The sequence below is a fragment of the Lutra lutra genome, chromosome 3 (assembly GCF_902655055.1).
Source record: "Lutra lutra chromosome 3, mLutLut1.2, whole genome shotgun sequence".
Lineage (NCBI taxonomy): Eukaryota > Metazoa > Chordata > Mammalia > Carnivora > Mustelidae > Lutra > Lutra lutra.
The window spans coordinates 17,817,698-17,829,294 of record NC_062280.1 but is presented as its reverse complement, the minus strand read 5'-3'; the positions used below and the strand labels follow the sequence as shown (position 1 = coordinate 17,829,294).

Below are 11,597 nucleotides of genomic sequence, written 5' to 3'. Positions count from 1 at the left end.
TTGGAATTTGGTTAGTGGGGCTTTCCAGGGGTGTCCTGAAGAAGAGCGGGATGAATGACTAAATAACAAGACCAAGAGGACCGAGGCTGGAAGAGCAGACAGCGCTGGAGCAATTAGGGAAGGAGTGAGGGAGCTCAGTGCCCAGTGGGCAGAAAAGTGAAGAATCCCAGGCTTTCAGGGACTGGGGCACAGACACGAGGAGACAAACCTGCCTCTTGAATGGAAAACAGCTCTTTGAAGGGGGCAAGTCCCAAGACCTCCAGAGGCAGGAGATCCGGATTTGAACTAAGGCTCCCACACATCCTGGGTCTGTGTCCTTGGCTAAATCAATTCAGATTTCTAGACCCCATCTGCAAAATGGGGATAACAATAGTGGTACATGCTACACAGGGCTGTTGTGGAAATTAAAGGAGATGCAGCAAAAGCACTTCGAGGGGTACTTGGCTTTAGAAACAACTTGACCAATCCTGGCTGGTATTAATCAGTGAAATTCTTGGCATCTTCCAACCTACTAATTGCTTATAAAATGTCAGCTCCTTTCCTCCTGTATCAACATAGGAAGAATAAGGGAGCTACACAGAAAAGCTTAAAACAAGATAATTTATAAGTATCTATAAAAGACTATGTGCCTAGAGGCTGTGAAGCAGAATGAAAGTTTTCTCGGAAGATGTATTTGAAGTGCATCTTGAAGAATGGCCCCCATTTTCACAAGTGCAGGTGAGAAAAGAGGCTTTTCAGGTAGGTGACCCAGGAAGGGCAAACGTACGAAAGGGAAACAGGCTATGATCAGAAAAAATTGTTTAGAAAAATAGTCCCAGGGGTGCCTGAGTGGCTCAGTGGGTTAAAGCCTCTGCCTTCGGCTCAGGTCATGATCTCAGGGTCCTGAGATCCAGCCCCGCATCTGGCTCTCTGCTCAGCAGGGAGCCTGCTTCCTCCTCTTTCTGCCTGCCTTTCTGCCTTGTAATCTCTGTCAAATAAATAAATAAATAATCTTAAAAAAAAGAAAAAAAGAAAAATAGTCCCATTTCCTTGGGACAGAATGAGGGTAGAAGATTCACAAGTTGGAGCCCAGCTTGAATAGTACTCCATAGTTCCTCAATATTCTTACATACGGGCAGGTCTCTCGGGGTATGAGTTTAAGAAGTCCATGAACATTTTCTTTTGATTTTTAATGTACTGAAAGCTAGGCAGGCCAATGGCATTCCAAACAACAGATGTTCATTTGGGTCATTTCTTGAATGCATCTGTTACCATCCATACAGTGTGTGTAATGAGAAAATGTTTTTTATCAGTCTTAATAACATTTTAAATTTACCCGTATGTGACTTTATCTTCTCACGTTCCCTAATTGAGGGTAAGAAGCAAGGGTTACACTGATAAAATAGGATTAAATTGTCTAAATGCGGGGATGAAGAACTTCTTCCATTCTATTGGCAACAACATTACCTGGCCAAGGGCCCGGGTTTCATTTCTCTCTCTCTAGGTGAGTAATTGGGCAAATCATCTTTCAGAGTTCAGTTTTCTTATCCAAATGGGGATAACAGTGTCATCTTTGCTTATCTCATAGCTTATCATGGTGTCCAAAAGTGAGGGATGCCTGGGTGGCTCAGTCGGGTAATTGGCTGCCTTCAGCTCAGTCGTGATCCCAGAGTCCTGGGATCAAGTCCCACATCTGGCTCCCAAGGAGCCTGCCTCTCCCTCTGCCTTTGCCTGCCTGTGCTCACTCTCTGACAAACAAATCAATAAAAAAAAAATCTTTAAAAAAAAATGGACAATGTGTATGAGGCGTGTATTTTTGTATTTTTTTACTTTTTTATTCTAAGGACGATAACAGCCAAATTGGATTTTTTCGGGGGGCGAGGGGGGGGGGCAACACAGAGATCCCAAAACATGAATGCAACTCCTTTTGTATTTGTCTTTGCCCATAAGCTTATTTTTTCATAATAGGGAAAAACTCCAGCACTTTCTAACGTTGTTCTAGTCTGTCACTTTTTAATTATATTGTTTATAAAGTATTTCATTGAGTATATGTGCCATAATTTAGCCATTTCCATTCATGTTCGGACTGTAACAATCCTTTTAGTCCCATGCTTCCATCCATAACACCTCCAGGTCAGAGCTGTCAGCCTGTGTCATTTTCTGGCTCAGAAGCCTACAAGGCTCCCCACCCCGCAATGCGTGCGCGCGCGCGCGCGCACACACACACACACACACACACACACACACACACACACACTGCCCTTGAAGGAGCCAGCCTGGATGTGCAACCTGGCCCCACCCCATCTAATCCCAAACAGACACTGCAAAATCCAGCCCAACTGATCTGGTCGCCTGGTAAATATCGCTTTGTCTATTCTTATTCCTGCCTTTTATCCCCTCTTGGAATACTTTTTTCTTTTTTTTTTCTTTCCTTTCCTTTCTTTCTTTTTTTCTTTTTTTTCTTTTAACAAATTACCGGTCAAGGTCCACCCAGCTCAAGTCCCAACTTCTCCAAAAAATTTTTCTTCAATTCTAGCCTTCCCAAACCTTCTGAACTTTTGGATTACTTGCTTAATCACAAAATGACTAATTTTTAACAATTTTACGTGTGTTTGAGCCACCTCCCTATTGTAATTTTCTTAACTCTTCTTTTGTATTTTTGTAGCTTCTAACATGGTGATACTGAATGAATCATTTTTATTTTTATTTTTTTTTAAAGCTTTTATTTGTTTATTTGACAGAGATCACAAGTAGGCAGAGAGGCAGGCAGAGAGAGAGGGAGAGGGAAGCAGGCTCCCCGCTGAGCCGAGAGCCCGACGCGGGACTCGATCCCAGGACACCGAGACCATGACCCGAGCCGAAGGCAGCGGCCCAACCCACTGAGCCACCCAGGCGCCCCTGAATGAATCATTTTTAATTCCCACACTGTTCTCAGCCTTGTCTGAGGGATGCCAAATAATGAAAAATAAGTATGGTCTGAGTTACTGTAATCATTTATGGGCATACAAAAAAAAAAAAAAAAAAAAACCCCAAACCTGGCCTCTTTTATCTTTTGTTAATACTCCAAAGTCAGAAGCAAACCAAAAAAATCTCTCTTTCTCCCTGTCTACCCATGCCTTCTGAGCCCATTGGTTAAAAAAACAGGTTATTCGGTATACAGTATATATATACATATATATACAGTATATATATACAGCCCATTGGTTCAAAAACAGGTTATTCGGTATACAATGTGAGCATTGCTTATAACAGCGGAAAACGGAAAGCAATCTAAAGCTCCAATAAATAGAATGGTTAAATAAGATATGAGACAATGGATTGTGTAACTGTTAGAAAATGAGAAAGCTTTATAAGTACTGCCATGGAATATTCAAGATATAATTTCCAAGACATCCTAGTCTATTTTTAAGGACAAAGTAAAAGGTGCAGAACAGTTTGCATTGTATGCTACAATTACTTCACGCATTGGCTCACACTAGTTCTGGAAATTGCTGAGAACCTGTTGATAATGGTTGCTTTTATGGAGCTAAATGGGAAGCCAGGGCAAGGGGGAAGAGGGGCGGGGAAGACAGAGACTTCACTGTATAGCCTCTCGTTTTGTACTATGTTACTGTTTTGTCTATTTTTTAAATATAAAATGAAAATATACCACTAAATATATCTATAGGAGGCTGTGGAGTCAAGATTTTTAAAGTCACGTGCTTCATTTATCATTTTAAGATTTATAAGACAGCTGTGGTTTGAAATGACCATTCTAAATTTTTTAGCTCCTTTTACTTTGAACCACATTTTTAATCAACAGTTTATCATTTTTGTTAATACTTCTTCCAGCTATCTGGTGCTCAGTCCCTTTAACATGTCGATCATTGTGAGTAATTTGGGGCTGCTATTCACTAGTTGCTACATCTCGATCTTTCCATGGCAACATTTCCAGAATCCCGCAGCTCTGTTCCACAGAAAATGAAGTGCTGCCCTCTGCCGGCTTTCATGACGCTGACAACCGGAAAATTTCTCATGACGTTGGAAATACTGCTTAATTAAGATGATCATAGTTGTAAGTACATACATACACCAATTAAATAGGTTTTATCTCAGATTTAAACAATTTCCCACATTTAAGGTACTCTCCCATATAAACAAAGTCACATTGAGAGGAAAAAAAATAGTACTGTCTGGTTTGGCTGGGAAAATTCTGACTTCAAACAAATCATTTAATCTCTGGTCTACAGATTATAAACCGCAAAATAAGATTTTTAGAAGTCAGTAATTCCTGGAGCGCCTGGATGGCTAAGTTGGTTAAGCATCTGACTCTTGATTTCAGCTCAGGCCTTGATCTCAGGATCTTGAGTTCAAGATCTTTGTTGGGCTCCACACTTTGGTGTGGACCTACTCAAACAAAAAGCAGGCTTCGCCTACTTACCTGCAGCAAACCCATTATAGAAGTCTCTTCACCAATAGGTTCTGATATCCAAATCCAAGTAAAATGTCCCACTCAGTCCCCACCTCCACACCCTAGCCAGGTTTATGAACCATAGCCTGGGAACCAACTACCTTATAACCTTTCCATGACACAGTGCTACTCAAAAATCGCATTCCCCAAAACACAAATCAAGCTCTCTCCATCAGGGCACCTGGGTGGCTCAGTTGGTTAAGCATCTGCCTTCTGCTCAGGTCATCTCAGGGTTCTGGGACTGAACCCCAAGTGGTGCTCCCAGCTTAGCAGGGAGTCTACTTTCCCCTCTGCCCCTCCCCCTTGTGATTTTTTTTTTTCTTTTTCCCAAGGTTTTATTTGAGAGAAGCCCACAAGCAGTGTGAGGAGAGATGTACACTCCCCATGAGCAGCGAGCCTGATGCAGGGGCTTCATCCCAGGACCTCCTCCCAACCCATTAAGTCCTGAGCTGAAGGCAGAGGCCCAATTGAGCCACCTAGAAGCCCCAAACAAATTTTGGGAATCCTTTCTTTGACCTAACTTTCCTCCTCTGGGTTAGGTGTCCTTTAGTAAGGTTGCACACCCCATTTCATATATTGCTTTCAAGAGGGATTTTTTTAATAAAATTTTTTAAAAAGATTTTGAGACAGCAAGAGAGGGAACACAATCAGGGGGAATGGGAGAGGGAAAAGCTGGTCTCCTGCCAAGCAGGGAGATGGATGCAGGGCTAGATCCCAGGACCCCAGGATCCCAACAGGGGCCAAAGGCAGACACTTAACGACTGAGCCGCCCATGGGACCCTAAAGTGGGATTTTCGTGTGATTTTTCATCCTGGAGTAACCCCCAACTTGGAAGACCATAGGTGACAACAAATTACTTCATTAGTCATTGGTCAATCTCAACATTTAACTCCCTTTTTCCCCAGTGTTTCATGAACTAGTCCAGTAAATAAAGGACATTCACTGTGTCCAGTTATCTTAAGCACTTTACATATATTGACCCATTTCTCGTCAAGGTACTTTGAACATTTCCATTGCAGAAAACCAGTCCAGGTATTAGCTTGTTACTCCTTGCAAAAAGCCCAAGGTCTGAACCATTTTAAATCTACAGGGCTAAAAATCTAGTTGAAAATTCTTAATCCAAAATTTCCACAAGCAAAGCTTATCTGATTTCTTTTGAAAACAAAGCAAATATGGGGGCGCCTGGGTGGCTCAGTTGGTTAAGTGTCTGCCTTCGGCTCAGGTCATGATCCCAGGGTCCTGGGATCAAGCCCCACATCAGGCTCCCTGCTCAGCTGGAAGCTTGCTTCTTCTTCTCCCACTCCCCGCCATTTGTGTTTCCGCTCTTGCTGTGTCTCTGTCAAGAAAAATCTTAAAAAAAAAAAAAAAAAAAAAAAAAGCAAATACAAAACTTGAAATGCTGTGGTACAAGGGGTATGTATGTATCCTTGCGCATTGGGTACAGAAACTATACTAAGATTGAGTCCATTTCAATGAATTTGTTTATAAAATCTACTCAACACCCACCTGTATTCATAGTTATTTGTGATAAATATCTAACAATGCTGACACCCAAATTTATTTTTATGGATTATACAATGTCCACTGAATTTCTTCCCTCAAAATGGAAACCACCCTATGTAAGAGTCTAGAGCCAACAGTTGTCTTTTAAGCTTTTATTTAAGGGCAATGATCTATGATGTAGTTTTTTTAGATCTTATTAAAAGCAGCCACGTCCATGGACTGCACATAGTCCTCAAACGCAGTGATCCGCTCCTCCAGCATATCTGTTCCAACTTTATCATCTTCCACTACACACTGTATCTGAAGTTTTTTAATTCCATATCCCACTGGAACTAGTTTAGCTGAAAAGAACAAGAAAAGTCTTAGTTAGCAAAGTCCTATTGATTGACAAACATTGTAACTATGCAACTTCCAGATGCCACTTTGAAAAAGCAAAAATTGAACTCACAAGAGCCCCAGACCAAGCCATCTGCCTGAATGCTTCGGACGCACTCTTCTAGTTTTGCCATATCCGTCTCATCGTCCCAGGGTTTCACATCTAGTAGTATGGAAGACTTGGCAACAAGTGCAGGTTCTAAGGAAAGGAACAGCCAGCATTATTCAGACACTGCTAAAACCTGTGAAATCTCAATCTGTTTCCTAATGGATCATCTCCTCAGCCAAACAAAACTACAGAATACATCTTGTGTTTGTTACTCACATGCCCACTTTCTGTTGTGCTAAGAAAGAGGTGTTTTAATTGTATAACAGTTTCTGTCCCACAGAGGAATGCCACAACTGCTACTGGAAGAACAGCTGCAGACCAGTAGCTGTGGAAGTTTTAGGAAGAACCACCTATAAAGGTTTTTAAATACTGACCTCGTCAACAAATGCAGAGGCAATTACTTTAGAAATCAAAAAAGATCACTCACATTATTATGAAATAAAGCAGCACAAATTATAAAATGACCTACTTTTGGCTTTCTTTGACTCATACTGTGCAAGGCGTTCCTCTCTTAGCCTCTTTGCTTCCTCGCTTTCCTATAAAGAAAAATTAAGTACGTTTCACAAAGTTGGTTGTGTCTTAGCTTATAGCTAGTGGAACCATCACAACAAAGACCAGTTTCATCAGAAAAAAGCAAATCCATCAGGGGCTCAGCCGAAAGATGGTGATTTGATTTTATTCATCACGTAACCAGTGAGAACTTAAAAAGTCAGGTAATAAAGTGGTGAAACCAGAATTCAAATCCAGGCAATTTCACCACAGAGCCTATGATTAAGCTCACTGATACACATATTAATTTGTGCCATACCTCCTCATCATCAGATCCAAAGAGATCAATGTCATCATCATCTTTACTATCTGTAACTCCACTTCCTGTGGTGTCTTCCACATTGGCAGGGCCATACTTGCCCAAAGCTTTCTTCACTCCTGGAAGGCTTGAGAAAAAAAATTTAAGTTCAGCCACCCCTAGGTCAGTATGCTCTTTTTTGAACAGCACATGAGAATGTGTTTCCATCACTCTTTACCAACAGATCCCTTTTGTACTAAGAATCTACCCTTAAACACTCCCAGGCAAATATTTTTCCACGTTTAACTCCTCACCCAACAAGCATTAGGAGCACGTGAGACGTGACATTCAATATTCACTATGATTTACTCTTTCTGTATGAGTATTTCTTTTTGAGATTTCATTAAGTATGCTCAGTTCCATTCTTAGTGAACTGGAGTCCACTTCCCCAAACTTCCACCCTTGCTGGCAGTTTCAGAAGAATGGCCAAGGACTGAGGGAAAGAGCCACCCTCTCACCCCAGAGGTGGGCCCCTCAGGTCAGGGTCCAGGCACACTGTCAGGGCACTATGGGGAAAAGCTGAACTGCTGCTGTCCATGTGCTACCTATTGTTCTGTGAAAAAATGGAGGGCTTCAGTCTCTCGGCCTTCTAAAGTCACAAAGATAATTAAGCTCACAATATCCCAAACAAAACTAAAGTAGCCTGGGTCCAATTCTGTCATGTGAAAACCCTGAGTTTAAGCTTAGAAAACGTTCTCTTCTGCAGATAAAGACAAAGGTGATTTTACCTGGCCTTTTCCTTTTCGTAAGACTTGATGTGATTATACCAACGGAGGGCATGATACAAGTCGGCAGGTGGGGGGCCGGAGACTGCTTCGAATACTGCCACGTCTGCTTGTGACGGCACATACCTGCCGAGGATACCAAAATTGCACACGCCTTTAAGAGGAAATCTACAAACACCAGCAAATAAATGACAAACGGCACCTCTGTCAAACTAATTACTGCGAAATGGCCCATTTGCTACTGGGAAGCCTAAGCTGCTGTACTTATTTCTTTTTTAAAATAAGCTCAAGATCAGGGACCATGCGTTTGGGGTTCCGCCCCACCCTGGGAATCCCTGCCACTTCGTGGACCTCAAACTTTGCAGTATCTCACGAAGACCTACAGGCTTGCTTCCACAAACCGAGTGCTCGCGGGATAACCTGGGAGCATCAAGTCCGGGGAAAGCAAGCACGTTTAACTCTTCGCCCCTCGTAGCCCGGCCGCCTTGCCCCCAGCGGCGGCAGAGGCCGCGCCACGTGGCCCGGCCCCATCCCGGGCCCGTCCTCACCCCTCGATGTAGCTCTTGTCCGCTAGGTAGTCGTTGAGCACCTGGAGGCCGGCGGGGCTTTTCAGGTCTCCAAAACCCATGGCGTCGGCTGATCCTAGGAACCCGGCGGCAAGGAAGGAAAAGAGAAGAGGAGGGAGCCGCGGACTAGAGCTAAGAGGGAAAAAAAAAAAAAAAAAAAAAAAAAAAAAAAGGGCCGCAAAAGGCCGGAAAATGCCTTATATAGAGACAGAGGCGTTTCCCTCTGCCGCACCGGGTCGAAGGTTAAAGGTCAAAGTACGTTAAGCGCCTCATTCCTCCACGAAAAATTCCGGGGCTCTGAACTGAACTGCCCACCGATTGTCTGCGGGCCTCTTTGTGTTTGCAAATAAATTAATAAAAGGGGTATTTCTTAAATTAGTACCTCCGCGGCTCCGGAACATCACAGGAACCACCCCTCGAAGCGCCGGAGATGACCGAAGACGCTCGGCCTCAGGCGCATAGCTACTTCCGGCGGAACTGCGGTTCCAAACTGTCTCCCCGCCCTCCGCCCCCGCCCGCTCTAGGCGGCTCGCCCTCCGCCCCGCCCCCTGTGCGGGCGACGGAAATTGCCGAACTCTTGCTGAACGGAAATTGTCGAATCCGGGGTTTCTAGTCCCTCCTGGCTTCCCGTTCTCCGGGCCCGGCGGGCGAGATGAGCCGAGGCCGCCATATTGAATAAGCGATCTGGCCTTTGAGGGGGCTGTTGCGGTACAGACAGTTCTGTGCAGCGGCTTCGGTGGCTCCGAGGAGAAGGTGAGGCCGTGAATAGCGTGAGAAGACTGACATTCCTCTTGCCATAGGAGTTGATTTCTTGATGAGACTTTTGGCCCAGGTGACTTATTCTACTCTTGTCCTTGACTGGACATCACGTCCCACCCCGCCTCCCCCGAAAGCCCCTAGGGCCGGTAGGTGAGGGCTGTTGGCCGTGGTCTCAGGTCTCTTGGAGCGGAAATCAGGTGGAGAACCTGGAGGCCCTAGGAGCGCTGGACCGGTGGCAGGCTTGTGGGTGACCTTCATTCTGCAGGGGAAATGCAGGACATTCCCCTTTGTGGAGCGGAGGCCGTTTTGTTCCCTGGGAGAGGACGTATGTCAAGTGACTTAGGCCTAAAGACTGAGCATTTCCCCCCCAAGTTAGGATGTCCTTGGTACAGTACATTGTTTGGCCCCTGTTGCCTTAGCAACCATCCACACCTCTCTTTTGTTGTTGTTTTGTTTTTTCCGTTGAGTGCATTGGGCAGTATTTTTTATTCTTTTCTCTGGTGGGGAAACTGAAGAAAATGATGTTTAAAAAGTTTGCTCAAGGTCGCACTGCTAATGACATAGCTACGTTGTTTAGCTATGTTGGGATCTAATGGGGATCCATTAGATGGGATCCGTAGATCGGACACAGCTCTGCTCCAGAACGATTTGAGGACATTGCAAATGTAGCTTGAACTGTTCCTGATCCCAAGTTGTTTCCTTAGAGAGTGTTCTTTTTTCCACCGAATTGCATGTGCATCGTTAAGCAGGGTGTTACAGGGCTGTCAGAGCACCTGCCCTTTTTAATTCCAGGGAAGTGGAAGTTTGGGCCAGAGATTCGAGATCAAATTCGTTTAGCAAATAGTTATTGAACGTCTATTATAAATGAGGAATGAGTCTACGAAGAAGAATAAAATGGGTGATATGACTGGGGAGTAGTTAGGAAATTTTAAGATAGGCTGATCAAGGAAAGCCTCTTTGAGGAATGTCTGTTAAGCCCAAATTTCAAGGGCAAGAAGTCAGAAAGATCTGAAGGAAAAGCATTTCAATCTGAGGCCACAGCCTGTGAGGAGAGGGGAGAAGCTGTGGGGACAGTGGAAGCTAGGAGACCTGTAGGTGGGCTGTTGTAATAGTCCAGGATAGATGATGGTGGCATACAGTAGAGTGGTATACCTTGGAGGGAGAGAAGTGCATGATGCAGGATATACGGTGGGGAATGTGGAATAGTACTGTTCTCATTCTAAAAAGTGTCCATTCTGGTTTTAGAAATGTTTGGTCATTAACATTTTCCCATTTAAAGATGACTATTTCCATTCCTATGTGATAGATAAATATGTGTAAAGTACACATTGAAATTTTGTATAACTGTCTTCTCCCTTTGATGCTGGATTTTCAAGAGACAGTCTAGTTCTGGTTGATTTCCTAGCTAAAGTGGACAGTACTTTTAGATTGTATTGGAGACAAAATATAAGAAAGTGTTTACATTGTTGTATGAAATATTGATTGTTGATTTTCAGTCTGTCATTGCACTGATTCAGCAAATTCAGATTTACCTTTATATCATCAGTAGAATTTAGTAAGACATGTTACTCATTTTGGAACTTGGTGATAAGATTGTTTGGTGGTTATTTTTTTCAAGGGCTAGGTCTTCAGAAAAGGGAAATGACCAAATTATACCATTTTTCTTCAAGGAGCTTACACTTCAGTAGGTACTAAAATTGACGACCAACTTGTAATTTAGTAGGTGGAATACTAAAGCTGTATACACAGTATGTACAGAGGAAGTACAAACGAAGAGGATTTTGAAACTGCTCTTCAGTGGCTAGTACTGTTTGAACTGAATTTAGATTTAATTGACGTTTATTGAACTACTACTAATAATGCATAGCCTAGGAAGTATTGTTTCCTTCCTTATCAATAGATAGAGAAGCAGAAACTCGATTTACCAAAAATCACTCACTTATGGGTGATAGACTTCATGTCTGCAAATTTAGAATCACAAGTTCTGAATTAATGAATGTTATGAATTAACTAAAGTCTGATTTAAGGACATTTTCTGTTATACCTCTTCTGTAATAAGTAAGTGAAACTTCATGCTTAAATCTTAGGTATATGGACTGTCTTCCACTCTCTACCTTTGAAAGTCATTACGTTGATACAGTCTGATCCCATAATTTCCATTTTTAGACTTTCTAAGTGAAAAATTATAATTCAGATGCTTAGTCCATTTGATCGAGTGAATAGACAAAAAGCTCAGTGCTTAGACCTTATGACCAAGTGAATGGATGAAAACTCTAAAAGTTCA

At 43.0% G+C, this 11,597-nt stretch overlaps 2 protein-coding genes and 2 non-coding genes across 7 annotated transcripts in view; 1 reads left to right on the top strand and 3 right to left on the bottom strand.

Annotated features, from left to right (window-relative positions):
- Positions 1-6,069: 6,069 nt before the first annotated feature.
- EEF1B2 (eukaryotic translation elongation factor 1 beta 2) lies at positions 6,070-9,028 on the bottom strand. Its single transcript, XM_047720868.1, has 7 exons — positions 8,937-9,028; positions 8,537-8,686; positions 7,992-8,114; positions 7,225-7,351; positions 6,886-6,952; positions 6,381-6,506; positions 6,070-6,273 (listed from the first exon to the last, which is right to left on the bottom strand). Exons 2-7 carry the CDS (start codon positions 8,614-8,616, stop codon positions 6,119-6,121), a joined length of 678 nt encoding a protein of 225 aa, XP_047576824.1. The 5' UTR covers positions 8,617-8,686; positions 8,937-9,028; the 3' UTR covers positions 6,070-6,118.
- Positions 6,616-6,749, bottom strand: LOC125096662 (small nucleolar RNA SNORA41). The gene has a single exon (XR_007126325.1). It is a non-coding gene; the product is annotated as a small nucleolar RNA SNORA41 (small nucleolar RNA).
- Positions 7,032-7,110, bottom strand: LOC125096656 (small nucleolar RNA SNORD51). The gene has a single exon (XR_007126319.1). It is a non-coding gene; the product is annotated as a small nucleolar RNA SNORD51 (small nucleolar RNA).
- A 123-nt stretch (positions 9,029-9,151) lies between the features above and the next one.
- NDUFS1 (NADH:ubiquinone oxidoreductase core subunit S1) overlaps positions 9,152-11,597 on the top strand; it is a 30,680-nt gene continuing 28,234 nt past the window's right edge. The window contains exons 1-2 of one of the 4 annotated variants that reach the window (XM_047720864.1): positions 9,201-9,307; positions 10,932-11,001. In XM_047720864.1, coding sequence (XP_047576820.1) covers positions 10,955-11,001 — 47 coding nt within the window. In that variant the 5' untranslated portion in view covers positions 9,201-9,307; positions 10,932-10,954. The other 3 variants (XM_047720866.1, XM_047720865.1, XM_047720867.1) reach the window with 3 other exon arrangements.

What these genes read in the sequence shown, in the direction of transcription:
- EEF1B2 (XM_047720868.1), bottom strand. Translation starts at nt 8,616, where the DNA reads ATGGGTTTTGGAGACCTGAAAAGCCCCGCCGGCCTCCAGGTGCTCAAC. An exon ending in TTGGATCTGATGATGAGGAG is followed by an intron (nt 6,953 to 7,224) that starts GTATGGCACAAA and finishes TTTTCTTTATAG; the next exon opens with GAAAGCGAGGAAGCAAAGAG. An exon ending in TGGCTTGGTCTGGGGCTCTT is followed by an intron (nt 6,274 to 6,380) that starts GTGAGTTCAATT and finishes TGTTCTTTTCAG; the next exon opens with CTAAACTAGTTCCAGTGGGA.